The 19,204-nt window shown below is 42.1% G+C and overlaps 1 protein-coding gene across 3 annotated transcripts in view; it reads right to left on the bottom strand.

Annotated features, from left to right (window-relative positions):
- WIPI2 (WD repeat domain, phosphoinositide interacting 2) overlaps positions 1-19,204 on the bottom strand; it is a 57,191-nt gene that overhangs the window by 18,673 nt on the left and 19,314 nt on the right. For all 3 annotated transcript variants that reach the window (XM_049903171.1, XM_049903172.1, XM_049903173.1), the window contains exons 3-5: positions 3,248-3,417; positions 1,310-1,406; positions 371-468 (exon numbers count right to left, since the gene is read on the bottom strand). In XM_049903171.1, coding sequence (XP_049759128.1) covers positions 371-468; positions 1,310-1,406; positions 3,248-3,417 — 365 coding nt within the window. The remainder of the gene's footprint in view (positions 1-370; positions 469-1,309; positions 1,407-3,247; positions 3,418-19,204) is intronic.

Raw genomic sequence — 19,204 nt, 5'->3', positions numbered from 1 at the left:
CCATGTAAATGGGAGGCCGACAATGCCAGTTGGCTGTTATTGAAACACTGTCACAGTCAATACAGATACCAAATCCACTCGATTTAAGGCTGAGGGGCAAGGAAATGCTGCTTAAAACCTTAAGAAAAGCTCAGTGCTTTATCCAGACAGTTCTCTCCGTTCCTCCCTACACTCAACACTGCTGATCTCAGACTCGTGGGGACACAGTAATATGCCTGGAGGCAGAGGTAACCAGACCTGCTTTGCCACTGAAAAACGGAAGCAGTGCAACTGCTGTTGAGCTCAGGAAATGAGAAGTCAGACTCCATAACACTCATTTTAGACAAAAGGCCCGTATTTAAAATCTAGTCAAGTACAAAAGGAATCTCACCAGATTGATGGTGTCAAAGACTTGTACCTCTCCGATGGTTGCACTCCCAGGGTATGCCAAGTAACAATTGTCATTGTTTATGGACAGAGCACATAAGCCTGCAAAGAACATGAAGAACAAACACAGAATTAAGTCTGTGAGGGCTTCCTTTTTAATTGCTGGACATAATTTAGCATTGATTGAAAAAGAATGCAGCGATCAATCTTTTCACTACATTATTTTTCTTTTTTAAAGCTCAACATTTCCAAAGTACTACTTTAGGTGATAAAACCAAAAAATAACAAAAAAAACACCTAGTTGCCATCAAGTTAATTCCAACTCACGGCAAGCCCAGGAGTGTCAGAGTAGAACTGTGCCCTATAGGGTTTTCAGTGGCTGATTCTTTGGAAGGAAATCACCAGGCCTTTCCTCCAAGGTACCTCTGGGTGGACTTGAACCACTAATCTTTTGGTTAGCAGTCAAACATGTTAACAGTTTGCACCACCCAGAGACTCCCTTAGGTGACAGCAGTATTATAAACAGATTAAAGGCCTTTGGTTTGAACTGATTCCCATTCCCATTGCTGTCAAGTCGATTCTGACTCATAACGACCCTACAGGACAGAGTAGAACTGCCCCATAGAGTTTGCAAGGAATGGCTGGTGGATTCAAACTGCCAACCTTTAGGTTAACAGCCATAGCTCTTAACCACTGCATAACCAGGACTCCTTAAACTGATTAGTTACCTCAAAATTGGAAGGTGACCAAGCCAATGACTATATGGTCACAAGACCAGCATCTAATGGAAGGTAGCTTGGCTTAACATCAGTATTTTTTAAATCTGTCTAGATTTGTGGATGCTGAAAAGAGACCGGGGCGGGGGGTGGGGGGACCTCATCTATAACTATCATTAAAAGGTAGAATCAGAAAAACAGGATTCTCTTCTCATAAGTGAGTTTACCTGCAGGGTTTGGGGGCGTCTCCCTGATGGTGTGCAGTACCTTCATGTCCCGAATGTTGTGTATATACAGAGACTCTTCCAGACACACTATTAACCTCTAGAAAAGACAGATGGAAAGGCCAAACATAAACAGTCAGTACAATGGACGCTCTCAAACAGTCTTCGCTTAGTCAACTCCTGGGTTAAGGCATGCTCCATTCCTTCTACAACACCATTCAGACTCGGGGCACAGAAGCAGCTTGCCCTTAGTGAGCAGCTTTTCTGTAGGACCGTGTCCTCTGTCGACCAATTAAGTGGTACCAAGAGCGAGTTGTGCCAGTCCTCAAACTGTTTATGCCACTGTACCAGCAGTTCTAATTATGCATTTAATTAAGCATTATATAAACTGATCAACTGTAGCTATGGAAATTAGGCTTCTTTTGTGGGGGGCTTGTTTTTGTTTCCCTCTGCACCATGAAAATCAGGTAGAATGCCATGAATAGATCTGGTTAGGTAAGTTGCTTTAAAAAACTGAAGTTGAAATAATTTAGCTTAATGGGTGAGGAATGTCTGCCATGAGCACTGTATTCTTTTAAGAACTATCTGTACGGGATCCAAATGACAACATCAACTGGAAAGATTACACAGGAAACTTAGGGGGCAGTGAGTTTATGTTAAGGGGGAGGAACACTCCGGAAAAGGAGAGTGGGAATGGTTTAGCAGCTTGAAGAATGTAATCCATGTCACTGAATTACACATGCGGAAACTGATGAATTGGTGTATGTTCTCAACGACAAAAAAATTAAAAAAAAAAAACAACCCTGCTGTTGAATGAGGCACGGTCAGACGAAAGAAAAAGCCTAGCGATTTTTTTAAATTATAAAATCTTGAAGGGTTCTGCACTCAAGTTCCTTTGCACGTGTCTTTACGCTCCTGCTCCATCTTAAAGGAAAGGAATGCAGACGGTGGGGGAAGGGGAAGGCTTCTGCAAGGCAGACGTTCTGGAACGCATGGGGTTCTGCGTCAGCTGGAACGTGAATGTGCACTCATGTGTTGAAAATTAAAAACAGGTTGACGGTATTATTAGGGTTTCCTATTTTAGCCAACTTTTCCCGTAATAGGCTGATGCCCAGTTTCAGCACAGAAGATAAAAGTTTCTGCTGTCCCTGCTTTCTCCAGGCACCACGCCTTTCCCAGCCCCCTGGCTGCAGTAATGGACATTCCACACCTGCCTATTTCATCGGCTTCCCCTGCACAGGACATGGTATGCCAGATGTTCTTGGTAGTTTTCGGGAAGATACAAAAAAATAATAAGTGTCTCATCTTAAATTCAAAGTTAAATGAACGGTTAAAAAAAATTTCTAACAGATTTTTTTAGAGCAACAACTATAAAAGCGAAAGAAGGTAGGGGGTAAAAACATTGTTGGTGTATGCTGGCGAGTTGATTCTGACTCGTAACAACCCTATCCGACAGAGCAGAACTCCCCCACATGGCTTCCAAGGCTCCAATCTTTATGGAAGCAGACTGCCACATCTTTCTCCCGCGGAGCAGCTGGTGGGTTTGAACTTTCAACCTTTTGGTTAGCACCCAGGGCTTTAATCACTGCACCCCAGGGGTCTTTGTACATACGAACGGACTGTGGTATCAACTCTATGGATGAGTAGAGGAGATACACAAAGACTTGAGGACTCTGGCATGAGTGGGATGGTTTGACCAAACTATGGAGGTCAGACAGCACAGAGTCAACCCACAGACTGAGTGGGGACTGCACACAGCAGTGTGGGGTGGGGCCAGTGGCCGAGGGACATGAAATGGCAGCTGAGGGCATCAGCTGTCTCCTAGAGGCACTGGAGGCCCCTCTGGAATGGTGGTGACTGTCAAAGCCACCACACTGAAGACACTGAGTGATGTGACAGAGCCCACACGGCAGCCAGATTTGAGCAAGTATTATCGCTCACCTGCCGGTTCAACTTCACAGCCAAGATGGTGTTGGAATAGCTGTAGTTGCATATCTCCGTGCCCTTCTTAAAGTGGCAGACTTTGAGCTTTCTAGGGGCTTTGAGGCTCACAATGGCCACTAAGCTGCTCGAGAAGAGTCTCTCTACGATGCACACGTCCTCCGTATCATCTGAAAGGAGGAAAAAAATACATGTATATATAATATACATTTACACCTCCATATCAGCCAATGAAATCTGCTTACCACAACAAACTTGTGCTGGGTGACACCAGAGGAGAGCGCTATGGGGCGTCACGGCGGCACTGTAGAGGGGCCCCCGAGTGCAGAGATGAGCTCTAGGCAGACGGACTGGGCCCTGCTTACCAGCGGGTAAGCAGGGGCCCCTCAGGGTCTCTCACACGCTGTGGGGCTGGCTCAGGCACCACCTTGAGAGGCCTTGCCCTGACCCCACCAAGGGGAAGTCTCCTGGGTGTTCTCCTGTCATCTCGTCCCTGTCCCCCCTGGTACTCACCCCCACGTGTCATGCCTGTGTCCTTGCTCCCTTCACTCTCAAATTATGTGCCAAGGGGACAGAAACCTCACCTGTCCCACTCACAGCTGTGTCCCTGGCACTTCAAACAGTACCTGACAGATGACCAAACCAAGAACAAATCCACCGCTGTCAGTCGATTATGACTCATAGCAACCCTGCAGGACAGAGCAGAACTGCCCCATAATCTTTACTGAAGCAGACTACTACGTCTTTTTCCCATGCAGCAGCTGGTGGTTTCAAACCGCTGATCTTTCGGTTAGCAGCTGAGCGCTTATAACCACTATGCCACCAGGGCTCCCTGGACAGATGACAGGCCCCAAATATTCCTTCAATGAATCCATCTTTCCAAGTCTTTCTTTCCTTATACATGAAATGGAGATTATCACACTCTACAATGTCATTAGAGGAAAGTGACAGACCCAAACCCGATCCTCCATACACGGTTGCTCCCGCCTCCCGCTTGAAGTGGTGCCACCTCTGCAGGAGACCCTCCGGGGATGTCAGTTCGCAGCTCCCTGCCTCCTCTGACAGCCCCCATTTCCATCCCTCCTACCCTCTCTGGTTTATTAATAATTACCTTGGGGGAGTTCAGATGTAGGTGCAAAGAGAATCCAGGAAGGTAGGGAAGATCCCAGAACACCCCTTCTTTGCGCAGCCCAGCTGTGACCCCTGCTGCAGGAAGGACAGCCGTGTGAAGGCCCCACGCTGTGTGGCCACCTGCACATACTAGGACCCAGAGAGACTCGAGGACAGACAACCAGACAGGGTCCAGCCCAGGGGCGTGGTAGTTCTGGAGCCTCAGGGATGTTTCCACTTTAAGTAAGGATGACCCTAGATGAAAACTCACATAGATTCCAGAATGACGGAAAAGAACTACTTTAAATAAGCTCTGTTGCTGGATCTAAATGGTTTAAAGGGAGCCCTGGTGGTGCAATGATTACGCGCTTGGCTGCTAACTGAAAGGTCAGCAGTTTGAAGCCACCCAGCAGCTACAAGGGAGAAAAGACCTGGCAATCTGCTCCAGTAAAGATTATAGCCATGAAAACCCTATTGGGCGGTTCTACTTTGTCACGTGGGATTGGTGAATCAAAACTCACTCAATGACACCCAACAACAACTTAAAACCCCACTTTAGGAACCAAAATACCAGATAAAGCGAAACAGGTACGGCTCAGGGGTCATCTGATTAAGACATGTGCTATTTCTAGCAAGATACATGCTGTTAACCATATCAATAAAGACCAGACGGCTCCATGTGCTCAGCACTGGACTAGGTACTAATACACTGGGCACCAGCCAACGTCGTCTCCAAAGTGGCGTGACATGTGTGTTGGGTGGAAATGATGAGAAAGGACACAAGCTCTGCCATCACTTGGAGTGGACTGGGCAGTAAAACCAAGGACTTGGTTTTCAGCTTTTTGTACCGGTTTACTCGTAGTCATTTTTACCTAGCCGGTTGACACCAAACATATTCATTTCTCTTTCCTGCAACCCTTCATTCAAAAAGAATGCAGTGACTGCCACACCACAACTGGGGGGCTTCCAGAAGTGAGGGACTCCAGGAGTCAGGGGTCTGGTTTGAAGCTTCTTGCAGCTTGGCATCTAGGTGTGGTTGCCAAGCCCCCAGGACCTGGCCTCTCTCATGTTAAGGGCACACTCAGAGAGATCCTGCTAGCCCCAGAGGCAGGGGTCTCACCTGCTGTTCTCGAACGACTGCCCTCTCTAGTGCCTGGAACAGAACCTGGCATACTGCAGTGCTCAAACACTCAGTATGGAGCTCAAAGACTCTACATCTAGCCAAACTCAGCAGAGACCAGTGCCTCACCCAGAAGGTCAATTTATTGGCAGCAGAAATAACTTCCACAAGGACTGGTCCCCTCATTCCCTTAGGAAATCGGCATGGATACCAAGTGATGGCTTGACGCTCACGTGGTGAGTGGTGGGTCAGAGGGGAGTTGGTCAGATGGCCTCACGCTGGGTGTCCTCCAGACCACCACGCTAGTCTCCTACACAGCAAGGCGCTGGCAGCTCAGGCCTTCTCCACACTGTTCAGTGACCCCCATTCTGCTACCTCATTCTTTCCTCCAGATTTCATAACTGGCTGGGGCTGCACGTGCCTCCTGTACATCTCACGAGGCACAGTGGTCAGTTACCACTCACAATCTGTGCAAGCCTTTGGCGGCAGTGCCCCCAGCCAGGCGGAGTCTCACAAGCGGAGGGACTGTGTCAGGATCATTCACCATCGTGTCCCTGGGTCTAACACGCCTCACACAAAGTTGGAGCTGAATACATTATTTGTTGAATGACTGAAAATGAAACATATGACTAGATTTTGGGTAGTCCCTCAAACTCCTCAAAACACTGAAAAAAAAGCCCCACAAATCTCTTGAATTGTGTCATATCTAAAAACAGGCTAATCTCAGTCACTGCATCTGGTTTCAGTGGTGAAGAGCTTTTACCCCCGAGTGTTACACCTAAGTAGTAAAACTGCTCTTGGTAAAGTTCGACTACATTCACCCTAAAACCCCCAAACCTGTGAAAGCTGGAACCTGTGTAAGGTGGAAGCTTAGCAGAAAAAACTCATATTTTCTACCAATGGGGAGTAACAGAAAAGTGTAAGGCTGTGCCCTGCCAAGGGCAGAAAACTTGTGAGACCCGGAAAAATAAGTCGGTCCTGGTGAGTTCCAGCTCTCACAGGTTTCGCTATATATGCACTGGGAAACTGCCACGGTGCCAGACACCTTGCTAACTCCTGGGAATATGGTGACCGAGAAGGGGGCCCTCCATGAAAACGAGAGTTTAAAAATCAGATTCTAAGCTCAGCTCTGCTGCTTACGAGTTACAAGATCGAGTATCAATTTCCTCAATGGTGAAATAAGAGTTAGAGTTTAAGCTTTCTTAATTCGAGGACTGGGCCATATTATAGGAGAATGTGGTATGAGAGAAGCTGATTTTTTATTAAATAAGTCAACTTTATTTAAATCCAACGGCCCCATAAATTAATTAGTAGTACGAAGTACATATTTCCAAATAGTTTCGTCAAAGAATAGATTCTTACTCCTTTGCTTGATACAACTCTACTCATTCACTGCACTCACGTAATACATGAAACGAGAGGACCCAACAGAAGCCACTGCTCCAGCAGACACTGGGGATGAATGTGGTGGAGCTGACACAGTTGCTGAGTGCCCTGCGACAGTTCAAGGTCAGGTGAAGGAAGAACCAGAAGGGAGACACATATGACAGAGAAGCCAACAGATGAAGTATTTGAAGAATAACAAGCAAATGGTCAACTGTGCCCACGCCTGTGGGTGGTTATAAGGAAGCGAGAGACATCCATCAAGGCTATCGGAGACCATGACAAATCTTGACAGCATGGGAGGCAGAATGCAGACTGGTTTGGGCAGAAATGTGAAAGGGAGGTGGGGAAATGGAGAAAGAATGCAGGAACTTGTTGAAGAAGTTTTGTTGTGGAGAGAAGCAGACATGTGGGCAGAGGCTGGAGGGATCTGTATGGTCAAGTGAAGGTTCTGTTTGAAATACAGGAGCTACTAGAGATATTGCTGGAAAGACGGACTGCAACAGAGACAGGACAGCTGAAGGGATGGACTACTTAATAAACCAGATGGCAATGAGCTCCAGGAGGAAGAGTGGTTTCTAGGAAGAGCGGAGAAGACAGGCATAGGCGCAGGGAGTGGATCACCTGAAGGAGCTATGCAGGAATTGTATGCTCACGGCATTAGTTTCTCTCTTACACAGGAGAAGTGGTTATCAGCTTTGAGGGAAACAAAGCTGGGAGGTTTCAGCAGGCAAGACAGCATCATCAACACTCAGAGAACAAGCAAATACAGGTATGAGAAAAATGTAGGGTCATCAGCAGGCACTGGGGAGTGCCCATTTGAGGTGTGAGGTAATAAATTGAAACTCAGCTGGAGAAAAATTGTATGAATTCCACAGATACAGAAAAAAACATGACAAAATTCAATATTCATTCATGATAACTTTTGAAGCCCTGGTGGCACCGTGGTTAAGAGCTTGGCTCTCAACCAAAAGGTCAGCAGTTTGAATCCACCAGCTGTTCCCTGGAAACCCTATGGGGCAGTTCTACTTTGTCCTATTGGAGCACTAGGAGTCAGAATCGACTTTATGGTATTGGGTTGGTTTCTCATGACAACTCTTAGAAACCTAGAAATAGGAAGAAACTTCTTCAGCTAATAAAGAGGATATATGAAAAAGCTACACCTAACACCATACTAAGTGGTGAAAGTATTGAATACTTTCCACTAAGACTGGCGACAAGGCTGGGATATCCACTCCTCATTTCTGTTCAACACGGTGTATGTTTTACACACTGCAATAAGGCAAGAAAAAGAACCAAAAGACAGATTGGAAAGGAAGAAATCAAACTCTCACTACTTGCTAACACAACTGTTTATGTAGAATTTCCTAAGTAATCTAAAAGCAACTATTGTTGTTAGGTGCCACCAGTCAGTTCCAACTCAGAGCGGCCTTATGTACAGCAGAACAAAATGCTGCCTGGTCCTGCGCTATCCTCACATTCGTGGCTATTTGTGTTAATTCATCTCGTTGAGGGTTTTCCTCTTTTTCACTGATGTTCTATTTTACCAAGCATGTCCTCATGTAGGCACTGGTCCCTTCTGATAACATGTCCAAAGAAAGCAAGACAAAGTCTCACCATCCTTGCTTCCAAGGAGCATCGTGGTCATACTTCTGCCAAGACAGATTTGTTCATTCTTTTGGCAGTCCACAGTATATTCAATATTCTTTGCCAACACCGTAATTCAAAGGTATTGATTCTTCAGTCTTCCTTATTCATTGCCCAGCTTTCACAGGCATATGAGGCAATTGAAAATACCATAGCTTGGGTCAGGCACACCTTAGTCCTCAAAGTGATATCTTTGCTTTTTAGCATTTTAAAGAGGTCTTTTGCAGGAGATCTACCCAATTCAATACGTCATTTGATTTCTTGACTGCTGCTTCCATGGGTGTTGACTGTGGATCCAAGTAAAATGAAATCCTCGACAGCTTCAGTATTTTCTCTGTTTATGATGATGTTGCTTATTGGTCCAGTTGTGAGGATTTTTATTTTCTTTATGTTGAGGTATAATCTATACTGAAGGCTGTAGGCTCTGATCTTCATCAGTAAGTCCTTCAAGTCCTCTACACTTTCAGCAAGCAAGATTGTGTTATCTGCATAACGCAGGTTGATAGTCTTCCTCCAATCCTGATGTCACATTCTTCTTCATATAGTCCAGCTACTCGAATTATCTGCTCAGCATACAGACTGAATAAGTATAGTGAAAGGATACAACACTGACACGCCTTTTCTAATTTTAAGCCATATAGTAACCCCTTGTTCTGTTCAAACGATTGCCTCTTGGTTTATGTACAGGTTCCTCATGAGGACAATTAAATGTTCTGGAATTCCCATTCTTAATGTTATCCATAATGTGTTAGGATCCACACAGTAAAACGCCTCTGCATAGTTAATAAAACACAGGTAAACATCTTTCTGGTATTCTCTGCTTTCAGCCAAGATCCATTTGATCTCAACAATGATATCTCTCACTGTGTCCTCTTCTGAATCCAGCTTGAATTTCTGTTAGTTCCTTGTAGATGTACTGATGCAACCATTTTTAAATTATCTTCAGCAAAATCTTACTTGCATGTGATATTAAGGACATTGCTTGATAATTTCAGCATTCCACTGGATCACCTTTCTCTGGAATGGGTACATACATGCATCTCTTCCAGTCAGTTGGCCAGGTAGCTGTCTTCCAAATTTCTTGGCATAGACAAGTGAGTGCTTCCAGCACTGCATGTTTGTTGAAAACATCTCAATTGGTATACCACCAATTCCTGGAGACTTGTTTTTCAACAATGCCTTCAGTGCACTTTGGACCTGTTCCTTTAGTATCATGGGTTCTTGATCATATGCTACCTCCTGAAATGGCTGAAAGTTGACCAAGTCTTTTTGAATAGTGACTGTGTATTCCTTCCGTCTTCTTTTGATGCTTTTTGCGTCGTTTAATTTATTGCCCATAGAATTCTTCAATATTGCAACTCAAGGCTTGAATTTTTTTCTTCAGTTCTTTCAGCTTGAGAAATGCTAAGTATGTTCTTCCCTTCTGGTTTTCTTACTCCAGATCTTTATATATTTTGTTAGAATACTTTGTCTTCTGAGCTGCCCTTTGAAATCTTCTGTTCAGCTTTTTTACATTTTTTCCATTTGCATCGATTACTCTATGTTCAAGAGCAAGTTTCAGAGTCTCTTCTGACACCCATTTTTTTTCTTTCTTTTCCATCTTTTTAATGACCTTTTGCTTTCTTCATGTATGAGGTCATCGATGTCATCCAAGTCATCTGGTCTGTGGTCATTAGTGTTCAATGCGTCAAACCTATTCTAGAGATGGTCTCTAAATTCAGGTGGGATATACTCAAGGTCATACTTTGACTCTTGTGAACTTGTTTTAATTTTCTTCAGCTTCAACTTGAATTTGCAAATGACCAGTTGATGGTCTGTTCTGAAGTGAGCCACTGGTTTTGTTCCGATGATATTGAGCTTTTCTATTAGCTCTTTCCACAAGTGTAATCAATTTGATTCCTGTGTATTCCATCTGGAGAGGTCCACATGTATAGTCATTGTTTATGTTGTTGAAAAACAGTACTTCTAACATAATAAGTTGTTGATCTTGCAAAATTCTATCATGCTATCTCCAGCATTGTTTCTTTCACCAAGGCCGTATCTTCCAACTACTGATCTTTCTTCGTTTCCAGTTTATCTGTTGGTTTGTTGTACTGTGGTGGCTTGTGTGTTGCTGTGATCCTGGAAGCTATGGCATCAGTATTACAAATACCAGTAGGGTCACCCATGGTGGACAGGTTTCAGCAGAGCTTCCTGACTAAGACAGACTAGGAGAAAGGACCTGGCAGTCTACTTCTGAAAAAAATTAACCAATAAGAACCTTTATGGATAGCAGCAGAGTATTATCTGATATAGTGCCGGAAGGTGAGCCCCTCAGATTCGAAGGCACTCAAAATATGACTAAAGAAGAGCTTCCTCCTCAAAGGAGAGTCAACCTTAATGATGTGAATGGAGTAAAGTTTTGGGACCTTCATTTGCTGATGCGGCATGACTCAAAATGTGACGAAACAGCTGCAAACATCCATTAGTAATCGGAATGTGGAACGTACAAAGTACGAATCAAGAAAAATTCGAAGATGTCAAAAATGCTTGAAGGTCAATATCCTAGGCACTAGTAATCTGAAGTGGCTGGTATTGGCCATTTTAAATTGGACAATCATATGGTTTACTATGTCAGGAATGACAAATTAAAGAGGAACAGTGTCACATTCATCATCAAAAAGGATATTTCAAGATCTATCCTGAAGTAGAACACTGTTAGTGATAGGATAATATCCATACGCATACAAAGAAGAACACTTGATACCAACCACTAATGCCAAAAATGAAGAAATTGAAGATTTTTACCGACTTCTGCGGTCTCAAATTGATAAAATATGCGTTCAAGATGCATTAATAATTACCAGGATTGGAATGTGAATGTTGGAAAGGAACCATGAGAGTAAGTGAATTTAGCAAAGTCACAGGATACAAGGTTAACATACAAAAATCATTTGCCTTTTTGTAAACTAGCAGCAAACAACTGGAAAGTGAAATGAAAAAATTTCCATTTACAATACTATCAAAACTATAAAATATCAGAAACACTTTCGACAGAGACATGTAAGACTGCCATATCAAAACCACAGACTATTACTAAGAGAAATTAAAGAAGACCTAAATAAACGAAGAGATATACCATGCTCATGGATTAGCATACTCAACGTTGTTATGAATCCTCCTCAAATTGATTCCTAGATCTGATGCAATCCCAATCATAATCCCAGCAGGCGTTTTTATAGACAATGACAAGATTATTTTAAAATTTATATAGAAGGGAAAAGGAACTAGAATGGCTAAAGGTATCTTGAAAAAGATCAGAGTTAAAGAACTTACACAATATGACTTCAAGACTTACGATATAAAGCTATAGTAAACCAGACAGTGTAATATCACCCTAAACCAAAACCAAACGTGCTGCCATTGAGTCGATTCTGACACATAGTGACCCTATATGACAGAGTAGAACTGCCCTATAGGGTTTTCCAAGGAGCTGCTGGTGGATTTGAACTGCTGACCTTTTGGTTAGCAGCTGAGCTCTTAACTGCTGTTCCATCAGGACTCCAAAATTGCCATAACGGTTGACAAATAGATCAATGGAAGAGAATAAAGAGCCCAGAAAATAGAGGGAAGAAAAATGCTTTCAACAAATTGTGACAGAACAACTGAAATTCATAAGGAAAAAGAATTAACCTTGACTCACAGCATACACCAAAATTAATGACAGAATATTAACCTAAATATAAAAGCTAAAACCACAAAGTTTTCAAAGAAAACACAGGAAATATCCTCACGACTTTGGGGTAGGCTAAGGTTTCTTAGATATAGGACACAAAAAGCAATCACCACAAATGAAAAGAACTGATATATCAGACTTCATCAAAATTAAAAACATTTGCTCAAAAGACACCATTAAGAAAGTAGACAGGTAAGCCACAGACTGGGAGAAAATATTCATAAGACATATCTCACGAAGTCTGGAATCTAGAATATCTAAAGACCTCAAAAATAATAAGATGATCAAATATAAAAAGGGGCAAAAGATTTGGGCTGACATTTCATTAAAGAAGATTTACAGATGGCAAACAAGCACATCAAAGTACTCAACACCGTTAGTCATCATAGAAATTCAAAGCAAAACCACAATGAGATATTGCACGGCCACCAGAACGGCTAAAATTAAAAGGACTGACAACACTAAATGTTAGTGAGGATGTAGAGCAACGGGACCCCTCAAACATCCTTGGTGGGAATACAAAACGGTACAGCCACTTAGGAGAAAAGTCTGGTAACTTCCTATAAAACTAAACACATACCTACCCTACGTTCCCACAACTCCATTCCTAGGTACTTACCTAATAAACTAAAATATATGTACACAAAGAGACCTGTACAAGAATGTTCATAGCAGCTTTATTTATAACAGCTAAAAACTGGAAAGAGCTCAGATGTCCATCAACAGACGAGTGGATAAACAAACCGTTACATATTCATATTGGGCAACTGAGACATATAACGATATGGATAAATCTCAAAAACATAAGCTGAATGAATGCAATCTTACCAAAAGAGTACATACTAGCCTTGATAGGGGTTCAGCTTATACAGATGTACGCATTTGTCAAAATTCACAGAAAGTTAACTTAAGATTTGTGCATTTCATCATATGTAAATTTTATATCAAAACCAAAAAAAATGAAAACACTGAACTCTAGTAAGTAACAGTCAAGCTGAAGCCTTTACATAACAGGAATATGTACTGATATCTATAATGTACTTTAAAATGAACAAAAAATAAAATGGATTACGGATGGATCTGTGACAGACAAATATAGTAAAATCTTGTCAGAATCTGGGTGGTGGGTAGATGGGTATTGACTGTAAAATTCTTTCAACTTTTCTGTGTGTTTGAAAATTTCTACAGTAAAGTGTTGACAAAGGAATGGGGGGAAAATCAGTTGGGATGTGTTCAGTTGCTTAAATGCAGGCACAGAGAAAGTAAAGAACTAACTAATGGGTTAGGGTGTTTATCTTTCCCAACCAACTGTAAGTTTGAAATGATCTTATTGAAATTTTAATGAAAAAAAAAAAAAACAACCCAGGAGACTCTTATTAAAATTTTTAAAATGAGGGAGGGTAGAGGCAGGAAAGCTAACATTAAATTCAAATATTCATAAGAATAGAGAACAGTATAACTGGACTCCATATATCCATCACCTAGATTTAGCAAACGTTAAATTAATTTCTTGCCATTTAGCTTTAACTATTTTTTTTTTTTTATTTATATCTTCTTTGCTGAGAAGCTGAAAGAGAAGCTCATCATCTGACATCTTCAGTATGCCCATTAAAATAAATAAGGACACAGGAAAAATATCTTTTCCAGCCTATGGATAAAAGTGGAGGATTCCTAACATCAAAATAAATCCCAGGTAAACCAAGGATTTATTTAATGTAAAACATGACGGCAAGGTACTAGAGGAAAATATCAAAGAATGTTTTATGTACCCCTGGAACAGGAAAAGCTTTTCTGGACCCAGAAGCCTTAAGAGAAAAGACTGCCATATTTGAATATACGAAAATTCAAGATTTCAGAATGGCAAAAAGAATCATAAACAAGGTAAAAAAGTAAACGACAACTCAGAAAAAGAAACTACAATACACAACCAAGTGCTAATTTCCTTTAAATCAGTAAGAGAGTGACAAATAACCCAACAGAAAAACAGGCAAAGGAAATAACCAGGCAACTTAAATAAATAAGGCAAATGACTACCTGAAAAAAATAAAGACTTCAATTTAATTATGAGTTAAGAAATACAATAATGTAATAAGGCAAACGGACCTTTTTAATAATCTCGGAGACTTGTAAATATTAAAATGTTGGATAATGCTTAGTGTTGGTGGGGGTGCGGGAAAACCGGCACTCTTATACCCTGCCGAAAGGAGCCCTGTTGGTGCAATGGTTAAGTGCTCAGCTGCTAACCAAAAGCTCAGTGGTGAACTCTCCAGCTGCTCTAGGGGAGAAAAGACCTGGCAATTTGATCCCGTAAAGATTATAGTCTAAGAAACTCTATGGGGGCAGTTCTACTCTGGCCTATAGAGTCGCTACAAGTTGGAATCTACTCCGCAGCACACAATAACAATACCCTGTTGACAGGAATATAAACTAGTGATGATTTTTTAAGCACAACTTGGCAATGTCTCTCAATTTTAAGATGTATTCATCTGCTAACCCTATTATTTCTAAGAACTTATCTTACAGCTGGCCCCAAACAAGTAAGCAAAACAAAGATGTTCGCCCAGCAATTCCACCCCTAGATATCTAAAAAAATAAAAAATAAAAACATGTACCCGCACAAAAGCTTGTACACGAATGTTCGTAGCAACATTAACAGTGGCCAAAAAGTGCAAACAACTCAGATGTCCATCAACGAATGACGTGTGGAGACACAAAGCGTGGTATACACTTACAATGGCATATTGTTTGGCCATAAAAAGAAGTGAAGTTCTCATGCATGCTCTTCTGTGAATGAACCATTATGTTAAGTGAAAAAAGTCAGTCACAAACAACTACATGTCATATGATTCCAGTGATGTGAAATGTCCAGAACAGCAAGTCTAAAGAGACAGAGAGTAGATTAGTGGTTGCCTGGGGCTGAGGGGTTGGGAGGAAATGGGGAGCAACTGACTGCTAATAGGTTCAAGATTTCTTTTTGGAATAAGAAGTTCTAGAAGTAGCTTACGGTAGGTTGCACAACATTGTAAATACACTAAAAACCACTGAATTGTACACTCTAAACAAGTAACTTCATAGTCCCCAATTTATGATGGGGTTCCAGCGACAAGCTCAGACAGACTATGCAGAAATGTGAACTCTGGCTGACACGTTAAGATCATAGGCATAAAGTGGATGGGACTTTCTTCCCCTAGGAGATGTACAGATGGGCTTCAAGGGATCCCTGAAACTGCTTTAAAAAACAAACAAACAAACAAAAACCCCACTGCCATTGAGTGGTTCTGACTCATAGCGACCCTGTAAGGACTGAGTACAACTGCCTCACAAGGTTTCCAAAGCTGTAAATCCTCAGAGAAGGAGACTGCCACATCCTTCTCCTGTGGAGCTGCTGGTGGGCTGGAACTGTCAACCTTTCGGTTAGCAGCCAAGTGCTTTAACCACTGCGCCACCAAGGCCCCTGTGAAACTCAAAGTCTATGCTAAAAATATCCAGTGTTCTGGGGAAAGTATCTAGTTAATTTTCAAGAGATCTCCAAAGCAGGCAGTCACAAGAAAGAGGGCGGGGGACCTCTGCAAAGGGCAGATGAGACACTGGGTTCCCTGGGGCAAGATACAAACTTTTGTTAGCTCTTGAAGACAGAATAATCGCAACACAAAAGACTCACTCCAGAGTTCCTTTAAACCCTGCACACCGATTTACCTAGATCTTTTTAGGAATACATCTTTCAGAGAGTAACCTATTTTTATATATCCTTAGTGGCTCAGATTTGTTATTTTTCCTACTGTACTGTTTCCAGAAGCTCTTTGACTTGTATTGCACTTCAACGAGCCCTGATGGCGCAGTGGTTAATTGCTCGGCTGCTAGCCAAAAGGTTGGCTGTTCAAACCCACTGGTGGCTCCAGAGAAGAAAGAGCTGGTGATCTGCTTTCATAAAGATTACAGCCTTGGAAACCCTTGGGGGCAGTTCTACTCTGTCCTATAGGGTCGCAGTGAGTCCAAATCGACTTGACAGCAATACGTTTACACTGCAGTTCATGCCCAACAGAACTTTTCAATAAAAACTACACACAGAACCCATATACCAAGAGCCACCACTTCCCGCTAAGTTCAAGTGCAGTGCAGACAGCTCAGCCTCCCTGAAATAAGGGTCAACGATGGACCAGGCTGATAAAGTAAGGCCGCTGGCATCAAATGAAAAACAAAAGAAAGACACCAAACAACACATTTGTGCTATTCAGGATGGCATGTTACCAGAACACCAGCGCCGACAAGCCCCAGCTAACCACCAAGAAAGTCTGAATAAAAATGGTAGTGACCTCAAGTGTCTAGGGCCTTGCTTTTAGGGACTCATTCTAGGTGGCCCCTGCCAGTTGCTGCCCAGCTTCCTAGAGACTGTCTGTTGAAAATTTTATTTAAACAATAATTATTTAAGAAATGATGCTGTTCTGCTTCTGTTGGCACCGCTTACAGTTGGCAAGGATAAAACTTCTACAGAAGTTCTAGAGTGCCAAAGATGTAAGTTCAGAGCCAGCTATTCCATTACTACAGATTTAAGCAGAGAGGCTACTGGAGTCTCACCTATGTGAAACCCCTTACTATAAATCTCACTTAAATTAATATTCCAACCAGTGCAAGGTCTGCCCCAGAGGTACGACGTCAGAAAGCCCCATTTCTCAAACTCGAATTGCAAGCGACGGCCCGTGAAGTAAATGACACTCAGCGTCCTGGCTGATCAAGCTGTTCAATGTCTGCGGATGCACTTCTGTCACCAAAGTGGGCTCTGGTCACTCGCTGAGCTAGCAGATAGTGTGCTTCTGCTTCGTTTCAGAACTGAACGCTTTGTGACGTCTGTTCTAGCTCAGAAACACAAAATGCAAAGAAAATACACAACAGAGAATCCAGAAAAGCTAAATTTCCCTTCTAAACTTCTGTGATATTTTAAAAATAATAAATCTACATCCTTTATTTATTTTGCCTAACGGTAACAGTTCAGGAAAGAGCGACCACGTGCCTTAAAAGCAAGGATAGCAAGACTTTCATTTCACGTACTTTGGATGCGTTATCAGGAGGGAGCAATCCCTGGAAAAGGACATAATGCTTGGTAAAGTAGAGAGTCAGTGAAAAAGAGGAAGACCTTCTACGAAATGGACTGACACAGTGGCTGCAACGATGGGCTCTGCTCAAACATGGCAACGATTGTGGGGATGGCACAGGACCGGGCAGTGTTTTGTTCTATTGTACTAGGGTCGCTATGAGACAGAACCTATTCGATGACACCTAACAACAACAGTAACGACATCTTCAAACCAAACCAAAAAAAAAAAAAGAGACAGAGAAATGATAAAACAAACAGGCATATGTAAACGATGGGCAAAACGTCTATCGAGGCTTCTTGCAACTTTCCTTTGAGTTTGAATGAAAATTCTATCAGAATAAAAAAATCTTTAAATGCTGCTGGACAAAGGTTTTAGGGTTATTGCTTGTTTGTTTTCCTAAATGAAAGAATACGTTGTCAATCTCGTTTTCCCTAAGACCAAGACCAGTTCTGGCTAATTCTTTCTGATGCAATCACCACGACTGAGAGCAAAGATCTGATTTTATGAGGGGCTGGGAAGAGGTATGGGGGTACAGCCGATACTGAACCTGAACTGAATACTGAGAGAAGTTGTATTCTTTGCTCTAAGTCTGTTTGTGAAAAAATGAAAGAAAACAATCATGATATTCACTCAGTAGCTGATTTGTTTTCTGAGAGACACCTACTCAATAAAGAATGTGAGAAAGATGGCTAACGTTCTAGGAACAAAAGAACAGCTTCAGTTTAAAGTATGAACCCTCAAAACATGTCCTTTGTCCGTTTCACCACCTATTTTTAAGGACCAAAGTTTACTGTCATTAAATGCCGTTGAGTCAGTTCTGACTTACAACGACCCTATGTACAACAGAATGAAACATTGCCGAGTCCTGCGCCACCCTCACAATTGTTGTGATGTTTGAGTCTGTTGTTATAGCCATCGTGTCAATCCACTTTGTTGAGAGTCTTCCTCTTTTTCACTGAGCCTTTGCTTTACCAAGCATGATGTCCTTCTCCAGGGATGGGTCCTTCCTGATAACACATCCAAAGTATGTGAGACAAAGTCGCGTCATCCTCACTTCTAAGGAGCATTCTGGCTGTACTTCCTCCAAGACAAATTTGTTTGTTCTTCTGGAAGTCCATGGTATATTCAATGTTCTTTGCCAACACCATTAATTCAAATGCATCAATTCTTCTTGGTCTTCCTTATTCATCGTTCAGCTTTCACATGCTTATAAGGCAAAAGAAAATACCAAGGCTTGGGGACAATGGAACAGAACTGAGAACCCAGAAGTTAATCCATACAGCTATGGACAGCTGATCTCTGACAAGGGGTCAAAGTACATTCAATGGGGAAGAGACAGTTTCTTTAACAGATAGTGCTGGCAAAACTGGATACCAGGATCCATACTTCATACTGTACACAAAAACTAACTCAAAACAGATCAAAGACCTAAATGTTAAGGCTAAAACTGTGACATTCCCGGAAGACAACACAGGGACAAAGCTAGGGGTCCTAATTTTTTCCATAAATACACACAACTAAAAATGCACAAACAACAGGAGATAAAGTAGTTAACTGGGACCTCCTAAAGATTAAATACTTATGTTCATCAAAAGACTTTACCAAAAGAGAAAAAAGAGAACCTACAGACTGGGAAAAAATTTTTGGCAATGACGTATCTGACAAGGGTCTAATTTCTAAAACACATGGAAAACTTCAACAACAAAAAACAAAAAATCCAATCAAAAAATGGACAAAGGACATGAACAGACACTTCGCCAAAGAAGACATTCAAGCAGCTAACACACACACACACACACACACACACACACACACACACACACACACACGAGATGCTCGCGAATCATCAGCTATTAGAGATGCAAATGAAAACTACCACCAGATACCAT

The sequence above is a fragment of the Elephas maximus genome, chromosome 12 (genome assembly GCF_024166365.1).
Source record: "Elephas maximus indicus isolate mEleMax1 chromosome 12, mEleMax1 primary haplotype, whole genome shotgun sequence".
In the NCBI taxonomy this organism is placed as follows: Eukaryota; Metazoa; Chordata; class Mammalia; order Proboscidea; family Elephantidae; genus Elephas; species Elephas maximus.
The sequence above is the reverse complement of the archived record's forward strand: the minus strand, read 5'-3'. Positions and strand labels throughout refer to the sequence as shown.